The sequence below is a fragment of the Eurosta solidaginis genome, chromosome 3, assembly GCF_040869045.1.
Source record: "Eurosta solidaginis isolate ZX-2024a chromosome 3, ASM4086904v1, whole genome shotgun sequence".
NCBI classification, from domain to species: Eukaryota; Metazoa; Arthropoda; class Insecta; order Diptera; family Tephritidae; genus Eurosta; species Eurosta solidaginis.
Genome location: NC_090321.1, coordinates 222,814,477 through 222,837,908, shown reverse-complemented (window position 1 = coordinate 222,837,908; position 23,432 = coordinate 222,814,477). Strand labels below are relative to the sequence as shown.

The window sequence follows — 23,432 nt, the reverse complement described above, 5'->3', positions numbered from 1 at the left end:
ATTAGACTAACAAAGTTGCTTCTATCATTGAAAAGAGAGGACTGTAGGCTCATTATAGATATTCTGACTGGACACTGCCTTTAAATTAGGCTTGGTCAGCGATAACAGATGTAGGAAGTGCGGATTTGAGGAGCATGTTCTGTGCTCATGCCCTGCGCTTGCCAGGCTAAGACTCCAGCTATTAGGAGTAATATAGCTGTCAGAAGCAGCAAGTGGCTTAAGTCCTAGGAAGCTTCTACTATTTGCCAAGAGGGCAGAGTTATTTTATAACATAGGTCCTAGTTTTTGATAGGATTTTTCAATTTGATCATTAAAAACAAACTTTTGGTAACACTACGGACTCAATCAGTCTAAGTGAGGTCCTCATGGACCGGCCAGTTCAACCTAACCTTATAATAATACTAAAACCTAGAAAATAATTAGGTAGGTCGTAGTTACTAGTCATCACACTACTCATCAATCTAGGGCGTTGATCAGACAATTAAATAAAAGCATTGGGCGCGTGAAATTTCTAAAAATGTGAGGCGTAGCATAACCTTATTAAGCTTCAGTTGGTCTTATATATGTATGACTATCAATAGAAAGTCAAGCTGTCAAGTCAAGCTAAATAAAACAGTTTAAAAAAGACATATCTGAATCATTTGCCAGGGAAGTTCTCAGTTTCAACCCACTTTCAGAGATGAAAGGGAAAATCGTCGTGTATTGGGGACCTTGCTGATTTATTAATAAAAAAATAATTTTCTTTGCAGCTTTCCTGAAGCTTGCACTGCAATACTGTTATTTCTTACAATTTCTGTGACTACAGCTAGTGTTGAACGATCATTTTCAAAATTAAAATTGATAAAAACCTACTTAAGAAACTCTATGAGACAAGAAAGGTTACGTAACTTAGCTGTTCTAACTATTGAAAATTTTATAGTCCGATCTTTAAACGTTAACGATGTTATAGACACTTTTGCGGAACAGAAATATCGAAACTCCTTTCTTACCTAAGAGAGGAGGCCCATGGCCATTAGTGAGTCATATACAACGTGTAACTGAGTGCGCAGAAAACCTCGAAATTTTTTAAAATTGAACTGTGCACAACGTGACGATTTTTATTGATAGGGGCCCACCAAAAGTGTTTGTCACGGGCCCCATATTGTATAGTTACGCCACTGCATACATACAAGCATACAACTGATATTAGGCGTTTAAAAAGACCTGCTAACCTAATTCAAAATAACCTTTTGGTAAAAATGGAAATACATTTCATGAAAGGAGGCATGGGCGTATCCAGGGACGCATTTTGAGGGGGAAAATTCTGGAAAAAAATCTTATTTTTAGCCACAATCGACCTAAGCATTGCTCATCCACTGATCAATCTATTCGTCAGCCTAATTGTCCGTTTTTTTTTTTTGCAATAACTGTAATTTAGAGAAATGCTTTGTAATGAAATTCAATACACTACTTCTTCTGACAGCGACTAATACTCCTGCAAAAAATAAATATTATTTCAAAATGAAATATAATTATGTGTAAAATCAATACTCTGCGAAATCTTTCCGTCATTTGTATGATCAATTTCGTAAGGTTGACTTAAAAACTGTATTTGACTGCCTTGAAAAAAGCGCGTGGCGACGCCTTCTAAGACCGCTCGAATCTTTTGAAAATGTATGCATCGATTTCTAAAACGGTTGAATACGCTGTGATGTTATTTATAACCACATTTTCTATTCAAAATAGAATTGCCTTAGGCATTGATTTATTACAACGCCCTCTTTCTATATAGAAATGAAATTAGAGATCTGTAGTCGGTACCACTTTCTTCCATTCCGCATTTGGCGATGAAAAATGTATATTCATTCAGATTTTCATTTATTGCTCAAAGTCTAAACATTTAAAGATCCATAAGGCTCTCACCCGATCCAAAAATGCGGCACTGGTATAGGGAAAATTTTAAATATTACGGGAAATTCAGGAAAGGTTTCCAACCCGGGTAAAATTTCTGCCAGAAAGAAAAGTACGATCTGGAAAACAACTTTCAGGGAGGGCTCATATTCTAGAGGGAAGTCGTCTACGTCTTCTTAAACGGAGGCAGCGTTGAAGCACCCAGGACAGTTGATAATTTTAAGCCCGCTCTTCACAATAATTGCTACTGAATTATTCTACGGTTGCTGCGACACAAATCTTATACATTTTTTTTAATTTTTAGGCCACAACTAAAGAAAAACTTCAGCTTTTTCAGAAAAAGATTTTAGTGCATTATGATTGTATGGTACATGTAAAAATAAAAATGGAAACCTGCTCTGGACATATTTGTATATGTAAGGTGAAAAATCGCAAAAAAGCATCCATTTGTACGGGACACCAGTCTTACTTACTTACTTACTTACTTAATTGGCGTTTAACCGTTTAAACGGATATAGTCGTCCAACACAAGGTTTGTTAAAATAATAAACCAAATTTAAATAATTTATTAGAAAAAAAAATTGTGTTTAAAAATTCACTTTTCAAATTTCGATGTCTCCTATACTATTTTTCGTAGCGTGATCCACCTCCTCCAAATATCATAGGTTAAAGACCTGGGCAAAGCAATTTCAAAAATTTAGAATCAAATTTTCTCAATTAGAAAATTTTTGCTAAGCGGAGTTGAGCCTCAACAATGATTTCGAGTGCATTTCTGCCATCGACGGACTCTCCCCAATTCCCCTCCCCGTGAAACCGCCCTTGTAAATGCAGTTATATTTCAAAAAAACTAAAATATTTTATGCGAAACGAGTACAGTTAGAAAAGATGGATTATCTTTCATGACTTAACTCTTATTTTACTGGGTGGTTTATATGAAGTTTTTTTTACATTGCGTACATGCCATTGTATTTGTAAACAATCGCTCTCAGCGTTCGTCTTTTCACATGCCCCTTCAATAGGTACTATCTGCTCACAGACTGACCTAACGCCGTGAGCGAAATTTTAATGCTTGGATATATGAATTCAAATTTTATACATACCGAATTCTACACCTTATATAAGGCTTATTGTGTGGAAGGTGGTACAACGAAAAGATTAAGTTTAATCCTACTTTTAAAACTGATATGAAATATATATAAGGTTATGCTTTTAAGAGGCCGTATTGAAAGACGTCAAATTCACTATAATTATTTTAGTTGTAGTACCGCCGCCGTTGCCCTGCGCATTTCCGTAATTGCCCACACAATTTTTTCTCGCTATAGTAACGCCATGTGTATGTGGTAGTGATGATAATATTCGTGTGATATGTGGGGAGATTTGGAAAGTGTTACAAGGTTTTGCCACAATTCTAAAGCACTTGAAAAAGTTTTAAGCCATTGGAGTTACATTCGGTCAGTGAGGCAACTTTTAATGAGAAATACGAAACTAAATATATACAAGGCTTAAAAAAGATTTTTATACTCAGCTGAGTAGAGCTCACAGAGTATATTAACTTTGTTCGCATAGCGGTAATCCGTAACGGCATAAACTAATCGAGATAGATATAGACATCTATATATCAAAATGATCTGAGCGAAAAAAGAAATTTATTTAGCCATATCCGTCCGTCCGTAAACACGATTACTTGAGTAAATTTTGCGGTATCTTAATGAAATTTGGTAAGTAGGTTCCTGGGCACTCATCTCAGATCGCTATTTAAAATGAACGATATCGGACTATAACCACGCCCACTTTTTCGATATCGAAAATTTCGAAAAACGGAAAAAGTGCGATAATTCATTACCAAAGACGGCTAAAGCGAAGAAACTAGGTAGGTGAGTTAAGCTTATGACACAGAACTGAAAACTAGTAAAATTTTGGACAATGGGCGTGGCACCGCCCACTTTTGAAAGAAGGTAATTTGAAAGTTTTGCATGATGTAATTTGGCAGTCGTTGAAGAATCATGATGAAATTTGGCAAGAGCGTTACTCCTATTCCTATATGTGGGCTAAATAAAAATTAGCTAAATCGGATGACGAACACGCCCACTTTTTAAAAACAAAATTTTTTAAGTAAAATTTTAACAAAAAGCTTAATATCTTTACAGTATATAAGTAAATTATGTCAACATTCAACTCCAGTAATGATATGGTGCAACAAAATACAAAAATAAAAGAAAATTTCAAAATGGGCGTGGCTCCGCCCTTTTTCATTTAATTTGTCTAGGATACTTTTAATGCCATAAGTCGAAGAAAAATTTACCAATCCTTGTGAAATTTGGTAGGGGCATATATTCTATGGCGATAACTGTTTTTGAAAATGAGCGAAATCGGTTGAAGCCACGCCCAGTTTTTATAAACAGTCGACCGTATGTCCTTCCGTTCGGCCGTTAATACGATAACTTGAGCTAAAATCGGTATATCTTTACTAACCTTAGTTCACGTATTTATCTGAACTCACTTTATCTTGGTATAAAAATGGCCGAAATCTGACTTTAACCACGCCCATTTTTTCGATATCGAAAATTACGAAAAATGAAAAAATGCCATAATTCTATACCAAATATGAAAAAAGAGATGAAACATTGTAATAGGATTGGTTTATTGACGCAAAATTTAACTTTAGAAAAATCTTTTTAAAATGGGTGTGACACCTTCCATATTAAGTAGAATAAAATGAAAAAGTTATGCAGGGCGAAAAAAGTACTGTTCGTGGTTTTACATATATAAATAAATTAGCGGTAACCGACAGATGATGATCTGGGTCACCCTGGTCCACATTTTGTTCGATATCTCGAAAACGCCTTCACAAATACAACTAAGGGCTACTCCCTTTTAAACCCCTAATTAATGCCTTTAATTTGGTACCCGTAACGTACAAACATATTCTAGAGTCACCCCTGGTCCACATTTATGACGATATTTCGAAAAGGCATCCACCTATAGAACTAAGTCCCACTTCCTTTTAAAATTCTCATTAACATCTTCCATTTGATTCCATTTGATCTTTGTACGATAAACACATTCTAGAGTCACCCCTGGTCTTGGTCCACCTTTATGGCGATTCTCGAAAAGGTGTCGACCTATAGAACTAAGGACCACTACCTTTTAAAATACTCATTAACGCCTTTCATTTGATTCCCATATCGTACAAGCACATTCTAGATTCGCCCCTGGTCCACCTTTATGGCGATATCCCGCAATGGCGCCCACCTATAGAACCATGGCTCACTCCCTTTTAAAATACTCTTTAATACCTTCCATTTGATACCCATGTCATACAAACACATTCCAGGGTTTCCCTAGGTTCATTTTCCTACATGGTGATTTTCCCTTATTTTGTCCCCAAAGCTCTTAGCCGAGTATGTAATTTTGGGTTACACCCGAACTTACCCTTCCTAACTTGTTATTTTTTATTTTGATATAATAGAAGTTTTCAGTTTTTTTACAGAAGCAAAATATCTGGATATAATATTGTACAGAACATTTGTGGGGATGCTCATTTGGAGGCTTTAGTAAGCAAAGCAGCGAGGATTTCTTTGGCTTTAGAATTCATGGCAAAACATGGGGATGTTCTGAAAAGGGACATATTCGTAATTTTACAACATTATGAAGCTTATGAAGTTCACTAAAAAAAAAACTCCAAAATTATGGAAATCGAACGCATTGGTTTGTGTCAAATATATACTTTAGACTGTGATGGACTTTTTCTACCTAGGGGCCGAGATTAACAGTGAAAACAATGGCAGTTTGGAAATCAATGGTGGCCGCCGTGGTGTGATGGTAGCGTGCACCACCATCCACCCCGCAGATCCTGGTTCACCCCCCCATCCTACACATATACATTGTTCCCACATTACGTTACAGTGTAGCGACTGTACTGCCTCATACAGCATATCACTTCCAAAGACTACGCTTACTTTTAGATTCTCGATTCTCCATGCCGTGATTAAAGATATCTACACATCAACAAGCTGTAAGATCAAGATGGAACTTATTTTTCGGTGCTCCAAGACCTTATAATAATAATAGTAAAGATGAATTCTCTCTTTGATGCCGTTTTCCCACTCCGCAGCAAAAGTTTTACCTTTCAGCAACCCATAAATGTATTCCTAAGACGAATGAAATTTTATGGATATAACACACTAACGAAACTCTATTATCCACCGTAATGACATAGCGACACATCCGTACATTTCACAACCGCTAAATTTGATAAGATAAATCGCAGCAAAGTTTGGGTCATCATATCTCAATCTTAGTTACTCATTTCGCTAAGCGAGACACCTCACATTCTAAGACTACAAAAACGTATTGTTAAGTCACTTTCAAATGCGAAGATTGCCTTTTGCTATGCACTGCCTTATCGACAACAGCTTTGAATTATAATTTTGCTGCAATATTTGAGTCTTCTTACTGGTGATTGCTAAACACCATATTATGCCATCATTGCGGTTTTGATAGCTCAGTTGCAAATCACATCAGAGCTGCTACCATAACACCTTGAATAAACATTAATTGACAAAACCATTGACAACTTAACGGAAACAGAACAATGCATCGTCCATAGTGTTTCTACAGAACTGGCGTAGTATTTAATATGTGACCATTTTGTCATTGTAATCCGCTTAGACACTCTGTTTACTCTAACATTTGCAGAGATTACTATGCAAATTGTCAACTTATTAGAGGATGACAGCGAGCGCTTAGTTGCGTATCATTAGGGTTGGGAGAAGGTATGGGAGCTATGTGAAACAAATACATACCTACAAACCCCATACATAAGTATATAAGAGTTAACCTAGTGCTGACAAAGCGTTTTGTTCTACGAAGCTATAAAACAGACAAATGCTTGCTGAGAGGCGCTCACTATCACAGAAGCGAGCAACGAAAGATGTGTGTGAATAAATGTATTGTAATGAGATAAAGCATTACGAACATCTTTAGTTGGTTGTTTAAGTAATTTTGTGGGTATTAAGTTAAGTCTATGATAAGATAAGCATAAATATAAATTCTAAAAAAATATGGTTTTACACTAAGTTAAACCAAGGTAAATAAATAAATAAATGTAAGGTGGACAGCATCCGAAAAAATGTATGCTGAGCTTCTCTTCCAATTTGCGTCGTGCTATTTTCTTTGTTTTTCCTGTAAATTGGTGCGACTTGTTTAATGTCGACTCCAAAAAGCATCTGCAAGGCCGATGTGCTTTCACTGAGAGGTTTTTAATGGCAGAAATACACTCAAAGTGCTTGCCAAACACTGCAGAGGGGCGACCCCGCTTAGAAAAATTCTCTTCTAATTGAAAAAACTTGTGTCTATAATTTTGATATTGCTTTCCCTGGTGCGTGAATGTACAATTTGCAGTGTGGTAGGCGGAGTACGCTACCATCACACCACAGCGGCCACCAAGGAAATATTAGGTTAAATTGGACAGGCTTGTCAATTAAGACCCCACATAGACTGAATTTGTCCACAGTGTTACCAGAATTTGTTTGACGACCAAACAGAAAAACCCTTACTAGGCACCAGGACTTGTGTTATAAATCAACTCCGTCTTCTTGGCAAGCACAATAAGGTTTTAAGGACCTATGTTAACTGCTGCCTCGAGATCTGGCGCTCATACTAAATGGAACACTAACTTCGCGAGCATACACAACAGTTCTTTCCTTTGACAAATTTTCGGTCGTTTTGTTACCTTCTGTATTTTTAAGACTAGGCGTCCAGTAAATATGTATATATGGTTTAGCCTGCGTGAATCTCTCAAATTCTTCTTTGCATTGCAGGACATTTCTTAATTGAATACTGTGTGAGATTATTGCCTTCATAGCCGGGGCTAACTATGAAGTATGTATTGAAGCGATTGGAGCTTAAGAACGCTTTCTTCAGAATTTCTGCTGTTTTCTTCGCGGTTTAAATTTCCGCATGCAAAACACTGCAGTGATTTAACAATCTTCCTTTTTTTGGATCGACATGGAAAATAGTATACCCGACCCCTTCCATTAATTTGGAACAGATATACACGTGCACAGTATATTCTGTTCGACCTATATCAAATGGCTCTACGCTGCTATGGCCACAAGAACTGCACACAAACTGTACCTAGGCCCTAAACTTTGTTGCAGTTGAAAATGATATATTTTTGATCCAAAGGTATGCAGGCTCCTGTTATACTTTATAGCCTGCAAACCTCTTCTAATTCTTTTAAGAAAACAATGAATCCATAGTATAGGATAGGTTTAAGAATCGCTGTACATATCTCATGCAGTAGAGAGTACGCTTTACACAACGGTTGTATCTCCTAGCATCCTCCTCATGCATTCATTGCCGTCGAGGTCGTCTTCACTCTCTCCTCCACGTTGAGCTACCACTAAAACTTACTGTATGGAATGATTCCTATATATTTGTTAAACGATTTTTCCTGACTGGTCACACCTCCTAGCTTAGCGCTTTACCATATCAGGACTTTACAACTCCTTGCAAACAAAACCATATCCGTCTTTAATGCTGTGGCGCCAATACGCGCCGCGACATAAGAGGTATGTAATTCCCTAGCTAGGGCTTTCCTCAATCACGATGTTTCGCTGTAACATTCGATGTCCGCATGGAAATTGTTCCATGCGGCTCCGTTTCCTCTGTGGGTTTTGCGATTGTAGATAATCAACAGATCTCTGCTCTCATTCCTGCACGCCTTGCTTTCTGCAATCTTTGCCAGCTCAAACATATATTTCACCTTACTTCATGGCGGCTTTGCTTTCCTCTTAATTTTCTTAAGGGGCAATTTCTGTTGACCGTAGTTATAAACGCTTTCGGTAGAAAGTTATTGGATGCATCTAGCTCTCCTATAAAGGCAACCTCTCTACAAGAATCTTCTCAAAAACCGATTGCAAAACTCTCGTTTCTTACTGAGATATTAGCTCAAACGTGAAACAATTCTAGTATAAAGGAAACAAAATAAGTGTTATTGTGACAAAGATATTTGCCTTTCTTTATATATATTTAATATCCTTTTGCTTATAAATACATTCTGCTGAAATGAAAGGCAGCCACCATAATAAAACCATCATTAAAAATATTCCTAAGCAACAAAATCATTTATTCAGAAATTTTGTCACAAGTAAAACCTACCTTGAATAAAACCATCTACTTCTTCATTTTCCTCCGAGTCTACCTCAACTTCTTGGAATCGTTTCAATTTCAAACTTGCAGCTGGTTCTACAATATTATGTCTCACATAAACTGGAGTCGTATAAGGAAGCGTTTGCATATACGATATTCTAGGATAAGTAGATGGTTAACTGGTTCTAGGATACAAGACAGGTCGATGACCACTTTTAATTTAAGTAGCAATCTTTGCATTAGAATTCGATTGTATGCGGCTTTCATCACGCATCGCCTTTGTACGTTTTGATGCATCAGGAATTTTGGTTAATTTGGTTGATAAAGTGGCAGCGTTGGGTTGTTTCTGCTGATGGCGAGTTTTTGTGTTTTAGTGAGTCCCTATAATCGTACGCAGTGAGTGATTGATAGTGAACTTGTGGTATTGCGTATGATTCTATTTCATCTGCAACTGGTTTATCATTTGCTAGGACTAATTCATTCTCCATACCGGTATAAATGTCTTGTAGTGCTGCTTGACTGAGTAGCGTAAGTACTGATTGCACTTGAAAGGGGTTTGTTATTAATTCTAAGATTATTGCCTGTGTAAGTGGTGGTAAACGGGTTAGGAACGAGGCCTGGGTTATTAAAAGGAATAGCGTTTGCATTAGTAGGTGCGTAAAAATTTGAATAGGCAAACGGATAAAGATTGGAATAAATGCCCGAGTTGCTGTAATTTGGATTATAGTAAGGTGATTGCCAATACCATGGATTATTATAACTACCAGGTAATGGTTGTAATGCAGTTGCGCTATATCGATATGATGAATGTTGTTGAGAGGGCTCCGGCTCATAATAATATTCATGATCATTTTTATGTTTATCTTTCTTTACGAGAACTATACAATTCACGACAGGTGATAATTTATTTGTATGTCACCAACAACAGTCACCACATGCGCATGCTCATGTCCATGGTAGTGCTCGTGATCATGCTCGTGATAGTCATCGTCTTCACCACTACTTTCATATTACGTTTATGCAGAAGAGATCACACTTTGTCATCATTCACAATGGTTCAGTTGTCGTTGAGCGCGCAGTGAAACTTATATATTTTTTCTACTCCCTAAACTCTTGTTAATTCGATTGGTGCACTTTAAAATTTAAATTTAACCCAAGAAAGGCATTCTTCTAAAGAAAGTTAGTTTGTGAACGTATTAATATTAAATAAATATTATAAACCATTTTATTATTTAAAATCGTGCGCCGTGTTAATTATTGAGTGAAAGGTGATAAAAAGGCGTAAGTAGCCAACCCAGCCAGTAAGTTGCCCTCCGTGGGCACATTAGAAAGGTTAGTGAAACTTAAAAAAACGTAAAGATGTCATCCAACCTGTGGTTAAACCAGCCAGTGCTGCCAGACCGCTAGCAATGAGACGACCCTCCGATACGACTGGCTTGCCATCAGTTAAACTCAATATAGCATCATACTCTTACTGTGTGATGGGACGGAAGCATTTTATCTTGCTTGGCTTACTAGCTATACAAATTGAGTAAAGATATGAAACATACTAACATTCTTACATTTCTTATAAAATTCCAGAAACAAAATTTAGTTCACCTCCTCCTTGTGCAGTGTTCGCTAACAACCAAAGCACTGCCACCAGCTGAAAATATTGTTTTAGCATATCTTTATTTGACTTATAAAACTCCTCTTGCCCCGGATTGGAATTGCTCCTGCTATCTGAACGTGTTGTCAAAAAAATTCTTTATGAACACGTTTAACAATTTTCTTGTCGTATTTATAGTTTCGCTTTATCAATTGATTTTGCCTAACGCTTTGACTTGTGGCCTTTGTTATTTTAATAGTCTTGTTTTGGCTATAAATTTAAGGTTTTGGTTGCTGTTGTTTTCAGCTTCTTTGATAATAATCTTCTTTTTAGCTTTTGTTACTAGCACCTCTCATCTATTATTTTATTGTTTCGTTTAACTTTCGTTTAGTATTAATCTCGCTTATGCTGCGTTTGTTTACCCATTTTTCTTTTGGTTATAAAATTTGTTTTTATTGTAAGATTAAAATCATTATCTCTTCCAATGAAATATAATGTGTACACTTTCTACTTACCAGGGTGGAGTAAGGCAAAGTGTATCAGTGTTTTGGCTACATTATTGAGCCAACAAAAAATCGCGTGTCATGCATTTGGAAGGTATAACTCCATAACAAGTTTTAACCGAGGGATGACGCCTAAGTCTTAAACACTCAATTTCCGCGAACAGAAATCCCGTTTGCAGCGAGAAACTCCGATCACTTCACTCTTGTTAGCGGTAACTTGAAAAAATTTTTACTTATCTACGTGCTTTCTTTATCTTCACACTTTTATCAAAGATGGGCTTACTTAGTGCGATGTATGTATTTATTTATGGATTTCTCTCGTCTGCTCGGTTAGAATTAACACAATGGAAATTTTACATTTTTTTACCAGCTGCATGCAGCGTCCATTTTTAGATCAGCCCAGAAATGATTTGTGGAAATAATTTATGGATGAATTCGACACTTTTTGTGTTTATTTTGGGACTAATTTGAATAATTTTCGCGATTGTTTGAGGTGGTGCTGTAAGATTATTCTGGGAATATGTTGGGGAAAATTTCGGAATTTTTTGAATTACTGTTTCATCATGGGATTAATTTAGGGCCATTTCAAGAGAATTACGTGATCATATTAAACACTTTTTCGAGATTATTTTCGGACTTTGTTTAGATTATTTTGGCAGTGTACGGAGAAGCTCATTTAACTCAAATTATCGACTTATTATTATTTTCGGTATGTTGTCGGAATGGTGGAGGTAAGTTATCGACGTGTTATCTGTTTAAAATCGAAAAGTTAAATATGAATAATCGAAAAGTTATCGTTTGTTATTAAAAATTTGAGGTTTTTTTATAGGAAAGTTTTCGATTTGTTAACGAAAATGTGCGGAAGAAATATTGAATTTATTATCGAGAAGTTATAGATTTTATACCGAAATATTATCGATTGTTATCCAAGTGTTATTGAATATGATTACTGTTAACGGCCGCCGTGGTGTGATGGTAGCGTGCTCCGCCTATCACACCGTATGCCCTGGGTTCAACTCCCGGGCAAAGCAACATCAAAATTTTAGAAATAAGATTTTTCAATTAGAAGAAAATTTTTCTAAGCGGGGTCGCCCCTCGGCAGTGTCTGGCAAGCGCCCCGATTGTATTTCTGCCATGAAAAGCTCTTAGTGAAAACTCATCTGCCTTGCAGATGCCGTTCGGAGTCGGCATAAAACATGTAGGTCCCGTCCGGCCAATTTGTAGGGAAAAATCAAGAGGAGCACGACGCAAATTGGAAGAGAAGCTCGGCCTTATATCTCTTCGGAGGTTATCGCGCCTTACATTTATCTTTTTTTTTTTGATAACTTTTCGATAATATATTGATATTTTTCATAAGTTTTCCACAAGAAATCGATAAATTTTCAATAGCAAATCAATAAATTTTTAATAAGCAAGTAAGGGTGCCTAAATTCGGGTGTGACCAAACATTATATACTGAGCGTGAGTTTCAGTTGTACAGTTCATTTCAGATAAATTACTTTTTCGAAGTTTATTAAAAAGGATTTTTTTTTTGGGCTCTTGAAATGTTGCGTAATGCTTTATCGGAATAGGGGCGTTGCTCCGCTCATTAAAAAGAATGTCTCCCAATTTCCTCTTACAATAAAACTTGGTAAGTGAAATATCATTGGTACAAAACTACTTTTCACTAATATATAGCTAAATATTCTAGTCTACGACCATTTTAAACAGCCTTTATGTATAAAATTGGGCGTGGTCTTTTGCTGATTCTGTCCATTTTGACTAAGAATATTTCCTGCTATAAGGAAAATATGTGCACCCGATCCAAGTTAAGTTTTCTTAGAGTTATGGCTCCCGAAACATAGAGTATTAAAAAAAATTTAAGCCGCGATAACTACCGCAGAGGTTTTAGGCAGAGCTTCCCATCAAAGTTGCCTCGTGCTCCTTTTAATTTTAAATGCCAATTCCGAACGGCATCTGCAAGGCAGGTAAGTTTCCATTGAAAAGTTTTTTGTAGCAGAAATTCACTCTGAGTGATTGCCAAACATTGCCGAGGGACGATCCCGTTCAGAAATATTTTCTCCTAATTGAAAGAAACTTGTTTCTAATATTTTGATGTTGCTTTGACCGAGGCGTGAGCCCAGGATCTCCTCTGTGGTAGGCAAAGCACGCTACCATCACACCACGGCGGTAGCCACTTAGAGTATTGCTTAGTCAAAAACGGGACAGTGTCACGCCCATTATAAAAAATTTCTAACATATTTCTGCTTTTTAGAATCTCTTGAAGAAATCTCAATATTTGCTAAAGCTATCGGACAGATGGACGGACCGACATAGCTTAATGAAATTTATTTTCGATACGGTTGATTTTGATATATGAAAGTCTATGTATATCTCAATTATTTTATGTCTGTATAACCAACCGTTATACAATCAAAATTAATATACTCTATGTGCAAAGCGCTATGTGGATATATTTGGACCACAAAATCATATATCCCCCATAAAACATATTTTTAGATTTTTCTTTTGCAATATCTTCCTGAATTTACCAACAAGAAAATTCAAATTTTACCAAATACCTCGGTATATAGCACATCTTGTTGCCTAAAAAATCATAGATATCGGTCGTATATATGGCATATATCCCATACAATCGATTGTTTAAATAAGAAACTTTTCCTATATTCTACTCCCTTTTAATAGCTTGAAGTTTAAAATTTTATCAAATGCTTTCCTATAGGGTGTTCACTGTTATATGTAAAAATTGTATAGATCGGTAGTATACATAGCATATATCCCATACAACCGATGGTTTAGATAAGAAACATTTCGCAGTCGGTCCCGTACTTACTTGTTATTTTAATGTATTAGAAACCAAATAAATTTGAAATCATATAGCTATATTGAGCGGCTTCATTTGAACTAAGACTTTGTTACTTGTTTCAAATTAATATTTTTCTGTAAATGATACTCACCTCTACCTTTAAATACCGTCTTCTTCCTTATCGAAAACAAAATAATTTGAAATTTATCTAAACCATAATTTTTTATTAATTTTATTGTGCTCAGTACATTACATGTAAGTTGATGAGAGTGTTTACTTCCAATTTTTTTTTTTTTAATTTTTATTTTGTTTTTGTTTATATTTCATTGTTCATTTCGTTATTACAATACTAAACTATCATATTTATTCCTATACATTTTCCTATATTTTATGCTGTCTTCATTATTAAGAATATATAATAACTTATAGTTGTTGTTATTGCTGCTTCCTAACATATACTATACGGTTTTTTTAATTATCCGTCGTATTTAAGTTATAAATGTTATTGTGTGCCTTATTAATATATAGTATGTATATGTATGTGTGTATGCAAGCACAGTTTTGAAACAATTACATGCATACTTACGTGTGATGTTTTAAACATACATACTACATTTTTATTATATATGTGTTTGTTCTTTGAACAATTCATTGTGTATTAAAAATTATAAAATACAGTTCATAGTTGATATCTTCAGAAAATTTATTTAAAAGAAATAACATAAATATGATTATTCTATAAAAATTAAATACATATTTACAATTTCAGTTTTTATAATAATTAATTGTATTGTTTTTATTTTATATATTTTTTCTACAACTTTTTTGTTAAAGTCTTTTTTTTAATTCTTTTAAATTTTTAATACATTTTTTTTTATTTTTAAATTTTTTTATGTTTTGTTTTTATTATTTATATACATACGATAGTTATAAAAAATCACATTTTCTCTTCTTCTTTTCAACTTCGCTCCATATTCTACCAGAATACAAAGTTTGCTAAGTGTTAACTCGAAAATATAATTATTCTAATTTTTCATGATTTTTGTTTCTTGAAAAGCATAAAATTTGCAATAGAAAGTTTTGATGGAATCTTACTCCGTATGATAATATTTGGTTTCACTGCAACTTTTTAAGAAATGAGTTCAAAATATGATGTCTTGTGTATGGAAAAGTTGTGTATATAGCCTAAGTCATGTTGAAATAAAGAAGACAGGTGAAGTCAATTAAAAAAAAAAGGAGTCAAATTTGACAATACGCGTCTCATATGTTTAAGTGTTGTCATTCGTGACTTATCTAAAGCATTAATTTTTTCAATATCATAAAAAAATTCTACATTAAAGCGTTTCTAAAAAATGAAGTGATGTGCAGGAAAATAACCGTTTTGTCTGTTTTACCTTTTGTCTGTATTCCGTTCTCTGAGGGAAAATGTAAAAGTTTTAGTCAACGGTACTGGATTGCTATAACTTTAGAGTATCACATCGTCACAACTAAGGAATGTGGAAACATACTGAATACGTCAATGAGATCATTGGCGAACTATAACAAAATCAAGAATTTGAGGATGCGTATCTGCAAAGCCTGTAGTATGAAATATTGGCATTAAGAGTAAACAGTCTCAAGACCCAATATTAATATATATAATTCCAGCAATATGAGGTACACTCATTGAGCAGAAAGAGGTAGTTGGTGTAAAACATATAGCGGCAAAAGTTTTACAGCAACGATGTCTCAAAAAGCAGAGCTTATATATTTATCCGATGGCAAATAGAAAATCTGTGGCTTATCAGAACATTTAGGCAAACGCGAAATACTACCAGACGTATGATCAAACCCGACAGATATTGATTTGACCTAACACTTTTGCTTTCTTATTTCCTCTCTCCTCTGTAGTTTCTAGCTAACTTCCCTATCCATTTCATGTTTCCCTAAATCTTCCCGATTTTCTTCTTACTCTTCCTGCTTTTGCTCTTACTCAAGTCTTATTCTCGCTTTTTCTTTTAATCTTATCCCTATTGTTATTCTTCCTGTTAACCTTGTTCAACTACTTTTTCTCAAACCATTACTCTTGTTCTTACTTTTTTGTTCCCTCCCTACTACTTTAAAATACATGACCAGATTATAAGGGTTGTAAAATTTTTTGTTGTTGTACTATTAACTTCACCTGCTTATTTTTGTTGTGTAATGGCCTAAGTTTTTCGATCAGGGGACATTAACATCCCTCTGTCTTCTAATTTGTTTAAAAAAATTTAAAAATTTATAGTGCGTAGTCAACTAAATGAAACCTAAAAATTACTCAGAACTTGCCGAACCAATTTAAACGCCGAACATTTAACGCCGATCTTTTGATAAATGTGTTGCGGCGTCATACAAGAAAAAACAAAAGCACCTAAAGGCCGTTGATACTAGCAATAAGAAGCGGAAATGGGAGGTGATTCGAGAAGTTGTCAACAGAGATTCTTAGGATATCAGTTACAAAATGGTACTAAAAAAGATTTGTGCCAGGATGTCGACATCGAAGGTAGATTCAGCTGAAAAGGATAAAATAGTAAAAGCATCCTCCGCCATTTACCTAAGCGGAGTTGCAAATTGCACTTAGAAGCTTGGAAAATAATAGAGCCGGGTGGCATTCCAGCAGAAGCCATTAATGCAGTTGCAAAATGAGGCCAGAGATTATGTTGGATATGTATAACGCAAGTCTGAAGGACGACTTATTCCCCAAAACATGGAAAAAGCAGCAGCATGTGTTAATAGATAATAGCAAGGGGGAACTGAATTCATCATCAGCATACCGGCCATTGATCATGCTCCGCATCGAAGAAAAACGTTTTATAAGGCTCTGATCATATCGCGGACGTCGCAGAAGAAGCAGTAAGCATGGTTCCAAGCCCGTAAAATGCACCTACGGCGCTAATGAAAAGTGTTTACAAGCATATAAATAGCATAACAAGGTAATGTTTATTCCTAAAGAGTCATCGTCTTTGCAACCCAAAACGTAAAAAAACCTTCCAACACTGGCCATTTAAGAGCAGCAACTTGAAATAACATGCTACCTAATGGTCGTCATCGGAAACTCGATACCATCGATTGCATTATCAAACCTCAGAGGGCCCGCGTTCCATGAAAGGTGCACGCGGAGCAGCGCAGGTTTCAATTCTTTGTCCTGACCTATGGAAAATCAGTTACAATATCCAGTTGATAATCACTATTCTAATGCCATTAAGGCGGCTTGGCTGTCGACAAAAATCTTTGCATCGATGTCAGGGATCCAGCTATCATGGGGCAGTCTGGTTAACCTTTGTGTGCCATAGAACTTCGCCTAGAAGACACTGCATGAGTCGGAGAGTCGGTTTGATTGATTTACCTGCAGATATGTTGATTAAATTCTAACCTCAATTCCTTTTCCATATTTCAGCCGTTCTGTGTAGATTTTAACACTCCTACTTTTGTCTAGCCTTAACTCCCATTCCTTCTTTGAAGTGAATCTTTTGTTCTGCACCTGCAAGAAAAACCACTGTTATGTTGTTTGGACATTAAGTAATAAAACCACGTTTAACCCTTCCTGAGGTACGCTGTTTACCGCACTTGACATAGGCATGCTATCTTTTTACATCTTTTCAAGACTCATGTATATGTCTCTCCTTGTCTATATCTTCCTTCAGATAAGAGTTTCATACGTTATTATCTGTTGAACGATTGTGCTGGAAATGCCATTGATGACATGCGGTGACAGTCCCCAGTTCCTCCGCAAAGCTTGCCTTGCCATGCCCGTAGTGAAATGCCGCAAAGTTCCGTATATATGAGCTCACTAATCGTTACATGTGTTTACTTGTGAACCACTATTTTGTCAGCGTTTGTGGCTACCCTCATCCCTTCTGCCCTAACGATTTCTAAAATTTTATTAATTAAGAGTATTTTAAGAAGTGTTCTCAAGATGGCCCCCTTGAAAGTATGAACGTTGTCGAAGACACCCTCAATGCAAAAGAAGCCGTAAACATGTTTGTACCATTTCTTCCAAATAAACTGAACATGCATTGGTATACAAATAAAATTATTTAATAAAAAAAAAAAATAAAAAAAAAATAAAAAAACAAGTAAGGAAGGCTAAGTTCGGGTGTAACCGAACATTAAATACTCAGTTGAGAGCTATGGAGACATAATAAGGGAAAATCACCATGTAGGAAAATGAACCTAGGGTAACCCTGGAATGTGTTTGTATGACATGTGTATCAAATAGAAGGTATTAAAGAGTATTTTAAGATGGAGTGGGCCATAGTTCTATAGGTGAACGCCATTTAGGGATATCGCCATAAAGGTGGACCAGGGCTGACCCTAGAATTTGTTTGTAAGATATGGGTATCAAATGAAAGGTTTTAATGAGTATTTTAAAAGGAAGTGGGTATCAAATGAAAGGTGTTAATGAGTACTTTAAAAGGGAGTGGGCCTTAGTTCTATAGGTGGACGCCTTTTCGGGATATCGCAATAAAGTTTGACCAGGGGTGACTCTATAATGTGTTTGTACGATATGGGTATCAAATTAAAGGTATTAATGAGGGTTTTAAAATGGAGTGGTGGTAGTTGTATATGTTAAGGCTTTTTCGAAATATCGACCAAAATGTGGACCAGGGCGACCCAGAACGTCATCTTTCGGGTACCGCTAATTTATTTATATATTTTGTACCACGAACGGTATTCCTGCCAAGATTCAAAGCCCTTGATTTCGCCCTGCAGAACTTTTTCATTTACTTGTACTTAATATGGTAGGTGTCACACCCATTTTACAAAGTTTTTATCTGAAGTCATATTTTGCGTCAATAAACCAATCCAAATACCATGTTTCATCCTTTTTTTCGTATTTGGTATAGAATTATGGCATTTTTTTAATTTTTCGTAACTTTCGATATCGAAAAAGTGGGCGTGGTCATAGTCGGATTTCATCCATTTTTTACACCAATACAAAGAGAGTTCAGATAAGTACGAGAACTGAGTTTAGTTAAGATATATCGATTTTTCCTCAAGTTATCATATTAAGGGCCGAGTGGAAGGACAGACGGACGACTGTGTGAAAAAACTGGGCGTGGCTTTAACCGATTTCGCCCTTTTTCACAGAAAACAGTTATCTTCCCAGAATCTAAGCCCCTACCAAATTTCACAAGGATTGGTAAATTTTTGTTCGACTTATGGCATTAAAAGTATCCTAGACAAATTAAATGAAAAAGGGCGGAGCCACGCCCATTTTGAAATTTTCTTTTATTTTTGTATTTTATTGCACAATATCATTACTGGAGTCGAATGTTGACATAATTTACTTACATATATACTGTAAAGATATTGAATTTTTTGTTAAAATTTGACTTAAAAAAATTTTTTTTAAAGTGGGCGTGGTCGATATCCGATTTTGCTAATTTTTATTAAGCATACCTATAGTAATAGGAGTAACGTTCCTGCCAAATTTAATCGGGATATCTTCAACTACTGCCAAATGACAACTTGCAAAACTTTTAAATTTCCTTCTTTTAAAAGTGGGCGGTGCCACGCCCATTGTCCAAAATTTTACTAATTTTCTATTCTGCGTCATAAGGTCAACACACCTACCAAGTTTCATTGCCTTGCCTGTCTTTGGCAATGAATTATCACATTTTTTATGTTTTTCGAAATATTCGATATCGAAAAAGTGGGCGTGGTTATAGTCCGATATCGTTCATTTTAAATAGCGATCTGAGATGAGTACCCAGGAACCTACATACCAAATTTTATCAAGATACCTCAACATTTACTCAAGTTATCGTGTTAACGGACAGACGGACGGACGGACGGACGGACATGGCTCAATCAAATTTTTTTTCTATCCTGATTAATTTGATATATGGAAGTCTATATCTATCTCGATTCCCTTATATATGTACAACCAACCGTTATCCAATCAAACTTAATATACTCTGTGAACTCTGCTCAACTGGGTATAATAATAATAAAAATACAAAAGCTTGTTATGTATTTCAAGCAGCGTATTCTAATTGGGTCCTAAAATTTTTACACAGGGTTTTTTTTTTTTTTTTTTTTGCGATTGTATGCAATTAATTTAATCTTAAATTTTGCTACTATTACTTACTTAACTGCTTTATAATAAATTGATGATTTGCATTTAAACTAGATAAATACTATTATACGTGCATAAGTTTATCTTAATTTTTTCTCTATACAACTTAGCTTATTATCAGTAGTTACTTTCGAGTGTATGATTGTGTATGTCTACGTAAAACTATGAAAGTAAAAGTAATCTACTAAAAAATAAAAAATTAAAAATCAACTCAAATAGCAAACGCTTTAGCTGAACTGAGGATGTAAAATGAAAAATACTGGAAAATACGCTGAACTATAAAACGCCCTTGAGCCACTATTCAGAGTGCGGGCGTGCTGTTGATGTGATTGTACGCCAAATCCACCTACTACTTATTCAATGTTGCCATCACCAGGTTTTGGGACATTAAATCAAGTGCACTTCGCCATGTGCTCGACCGGCACTTGCACACAGCTTTCATTTTTATTCGTCGCTTTAATGCCATTTTTCTGCTGGTTTCATTTCGTCTCGAGTGCGTGACACAAAAACATCAATGCAGCTCTATAGCTGATGATGATGATGATGGTGGTGGTGGCGAGGCGATGAGTGAGTCTCTTGTGAGCGCAAAAAAGTGGAAGTATGAACGTTGGTTGATCTGAGCTATTCGAAACGCGATTGCTTCAACATTTAATGTCATTCATTTCTCGTACTTTTCGTACATACATATATCCCATCACATGATACCCACTTTAATGAGATAACATTTGGCTGACTGGAAATCTCCTCCTTGCGTTAACTTACTCGACACTTACTTGTGTGGTATGGCGGCCCTCGCTGCCACCAACTGTGAAGCAGCTGTTGCATTTACAGTTCGTTTTATTTTCAAAGAAAATGTATATATGTGTGCAGAGAATATCTTATACATATATGTAAATAATCTGTGTGTGTGCATGTGTGTTAAGCTACAACTTCATCTTCATCTTGTAATTTCGCTGAGTGCGCGTATTGCATACGAACTTGAGGTTTTACCACTAATGCTAATGTGCCTCAGGTTTCGACTGCGGCTTTCATAGCTTTCAAAGCTTACACAGCTATTATTACTGTTAGTTTTTCTTAAGCTATTGCATTTGTTCTCCACAGGTGCCGTTGTTGTTGTTGATGTGTGTTGCATTGTGAATGCTCTTGTTGCTGCTGCTGTTGGTGTTGTTGTTTTTACTATTTGTGTTGTGTGCTTTGCCGCAGGTGTTTTATGGCCACACTTATTCAAGCTGCCACAGCTATTGTTTGTGTTGTAGTTGTTGTTGTTGTTAGTACATTTTTTGCCACTTCTTGTTGCCACAGTTAATATTGTTGCAGCAGCTGTTGTTGTTGCAAGAAAATGTTGCAAGTAGCATGTGAAAATTGTGAAAAGCATACAACAAATGCTACAATAGAAATTGCCGTTATACATGCTGCTCGAGTTGTGTTGCATTGCGGCAGGATGTTCACCTGTAACGGCAAGAAGAAGAAGAAGAAATTGAATTAAATATGCGGTCATGAATAAATAAGCGATTGCAAGGCACTGATATGTATAGATCTTTGTTTGTAGTACGAAATTGAGAGATAAATGTTAGAAAGTTTGTTCTAAGTGCTTTAAAGCACAAGTAAGGACAATCCAAGCGCGGTTCATACAGAACATATGAAACAACTTATACTTTACTGCAATGGACATCAAGAACAGTTTAATCTCCGCTTATGAATTGTGTGCAGAAGTAGATAGATTAATTGTTGCGGATTCCACTGCGACCATTGGTATAATGTGTCCTTATCTCCTATACAGTATCTCATCTTAGACAACTTCCTTAATGAAACCAAATTGTGTCCTTGGCTTGACGGTTTGCATGCCAAAATTCTCTGGGCATGGCGATGCCAAAAACTTAGTATTACGTCCTGAGATCGCGTCGAATTCGAAGAAGACATTTTTCGCCGCCTCCGCTTAATCACACTAAATAATATGCCAAATTTATGCATGGAGCTGTTAACCGTAGAACACTAACCTCGGCCTGTGAGGCGAATTGGCTATTTGTTTTCACGATATTTTACGATTAGATAAAAATATCAACACCTGGTTTCGTATCAACTCAGTTGAGAAAATGAATGAATTCGCCTTCCCCCAAGAAAAAACTTTTTTTTTTTAAATAAAGCTTAATCACGAAAATTTGTTAATTTTTAAAAAAGCTGCCTCACAGGCGAGGTGTAGTATTACGAGTATATAATAAAAAAATAATAATAAAAAAAAATCTTTAAGTTAAACGGTTTTATTGAAAACAATACTTCAATGAAGTAATAATAATACTAAAAGCTAGAAAATAATTAGGTAAGTCCTAGGCACTAGTCATCACACTCCTTAGCAATCTATGGCGTTGATCAGACAATTAAATATAAGCGTTGGTGGCATAAAATGTCTAAAAATGTGAGGTGTAACATAACCTTATTAAGGTAGAAATTTCGCGCGTCCAACGCTTTTATTTAATTGTCTGATCAACGCCATAGATTGATAAGGAGTGTGATAACTAGTACCTAGGACTTACCTAATTATTTTCTAGCTTTTAGTATTATTATTACTTCATTGAAGTATTGTTTTCAATAAAACCGTTTGACTTACAAATTTTTATAACTTTCATGAACATGAAATGATATATTAACTTTGGTCCGTTGTTTGTAACGTTGAGAACTATAGAAGTTAGACTCGCCATTAAATATACCGAATTAATCAGGGCGACGAGCTGAGTTGATATAGCCATGTCCGTCTGTCCGTCCGTCTGTCTGTTTGAACGCAAACTAGTCCCTCAAATTTTGAGATATCTCAATAAAGTTTGGCACAAGTATGTATTTTTGTATTATATTAGACATATGTCGGATGCGGTACGATCGGAACACTATAACATATATCTCCCATACAACCAATCGTTCAGATAAGACGATTTTGGTCATTCCTGCCGCAATTTAGAAAGTATAAACGTGAAACTCGGTGATATATATAACAATATATCATAGAAGATATCCTGAAAAAATCACTTTGATCGGAGCTATATATAGTTATATCCCATACGACCGATCGTTCAAATAGAAAGATTTTTGGCCATTTCTCCCTTAATTTAGAAAGTATATATGTGAAACTCGGTGATATATATTTTAATATATCATAGAAGATTTCCTGTAAAAATCATCTCGATCGGAGCTATATATAATATATATCCCATACAACCGATCGTTCAGATAAGGGGTTTTTTCGCCATTTTTTATTTTATATTTATCTTAAAAATCGTTTAGGTATGTACATCTGGTCACTATATATTTGTTATGTTATACATTCGATTATTTGGAGATTACGAACTGGATAAAATTATTGTTCTGCCCCATTCATGAAAGGTATGAAGTCTTCGGCACAGT

At 35.6% G+C, this 23,432-nt stretch overlaps 1 protein-coding gene across 5 annotated transcripts in view; it reads right to left on the bottom strand.

Moving 5' to 3' along the window:
* Positions 1-15,975: 15,975 nt before the first annotated feature.
* Positions 15,976-23,432, bottom strand: part of dpr1 (defective proboscis extension response 1) — a 550,132-nt gene continuing 542,675 nt past the window's right edge. For all 5 annotated transcript variants that reach the window (XM_067775269.1, XM_067775270.1, XM_067775272.1 and 2 more), the window contains one exon: positions 15,976-21,488. In XM_067775269.1, the coding sequence (XP_067631370.1) occupies positions 20,977-21,488 (512 nt within the window). In that variant the 3' untranslated portion in view covers positions 15,976-20,976. The remainder of the gene's footprint in view (positions 21,489-23,432) is intronic.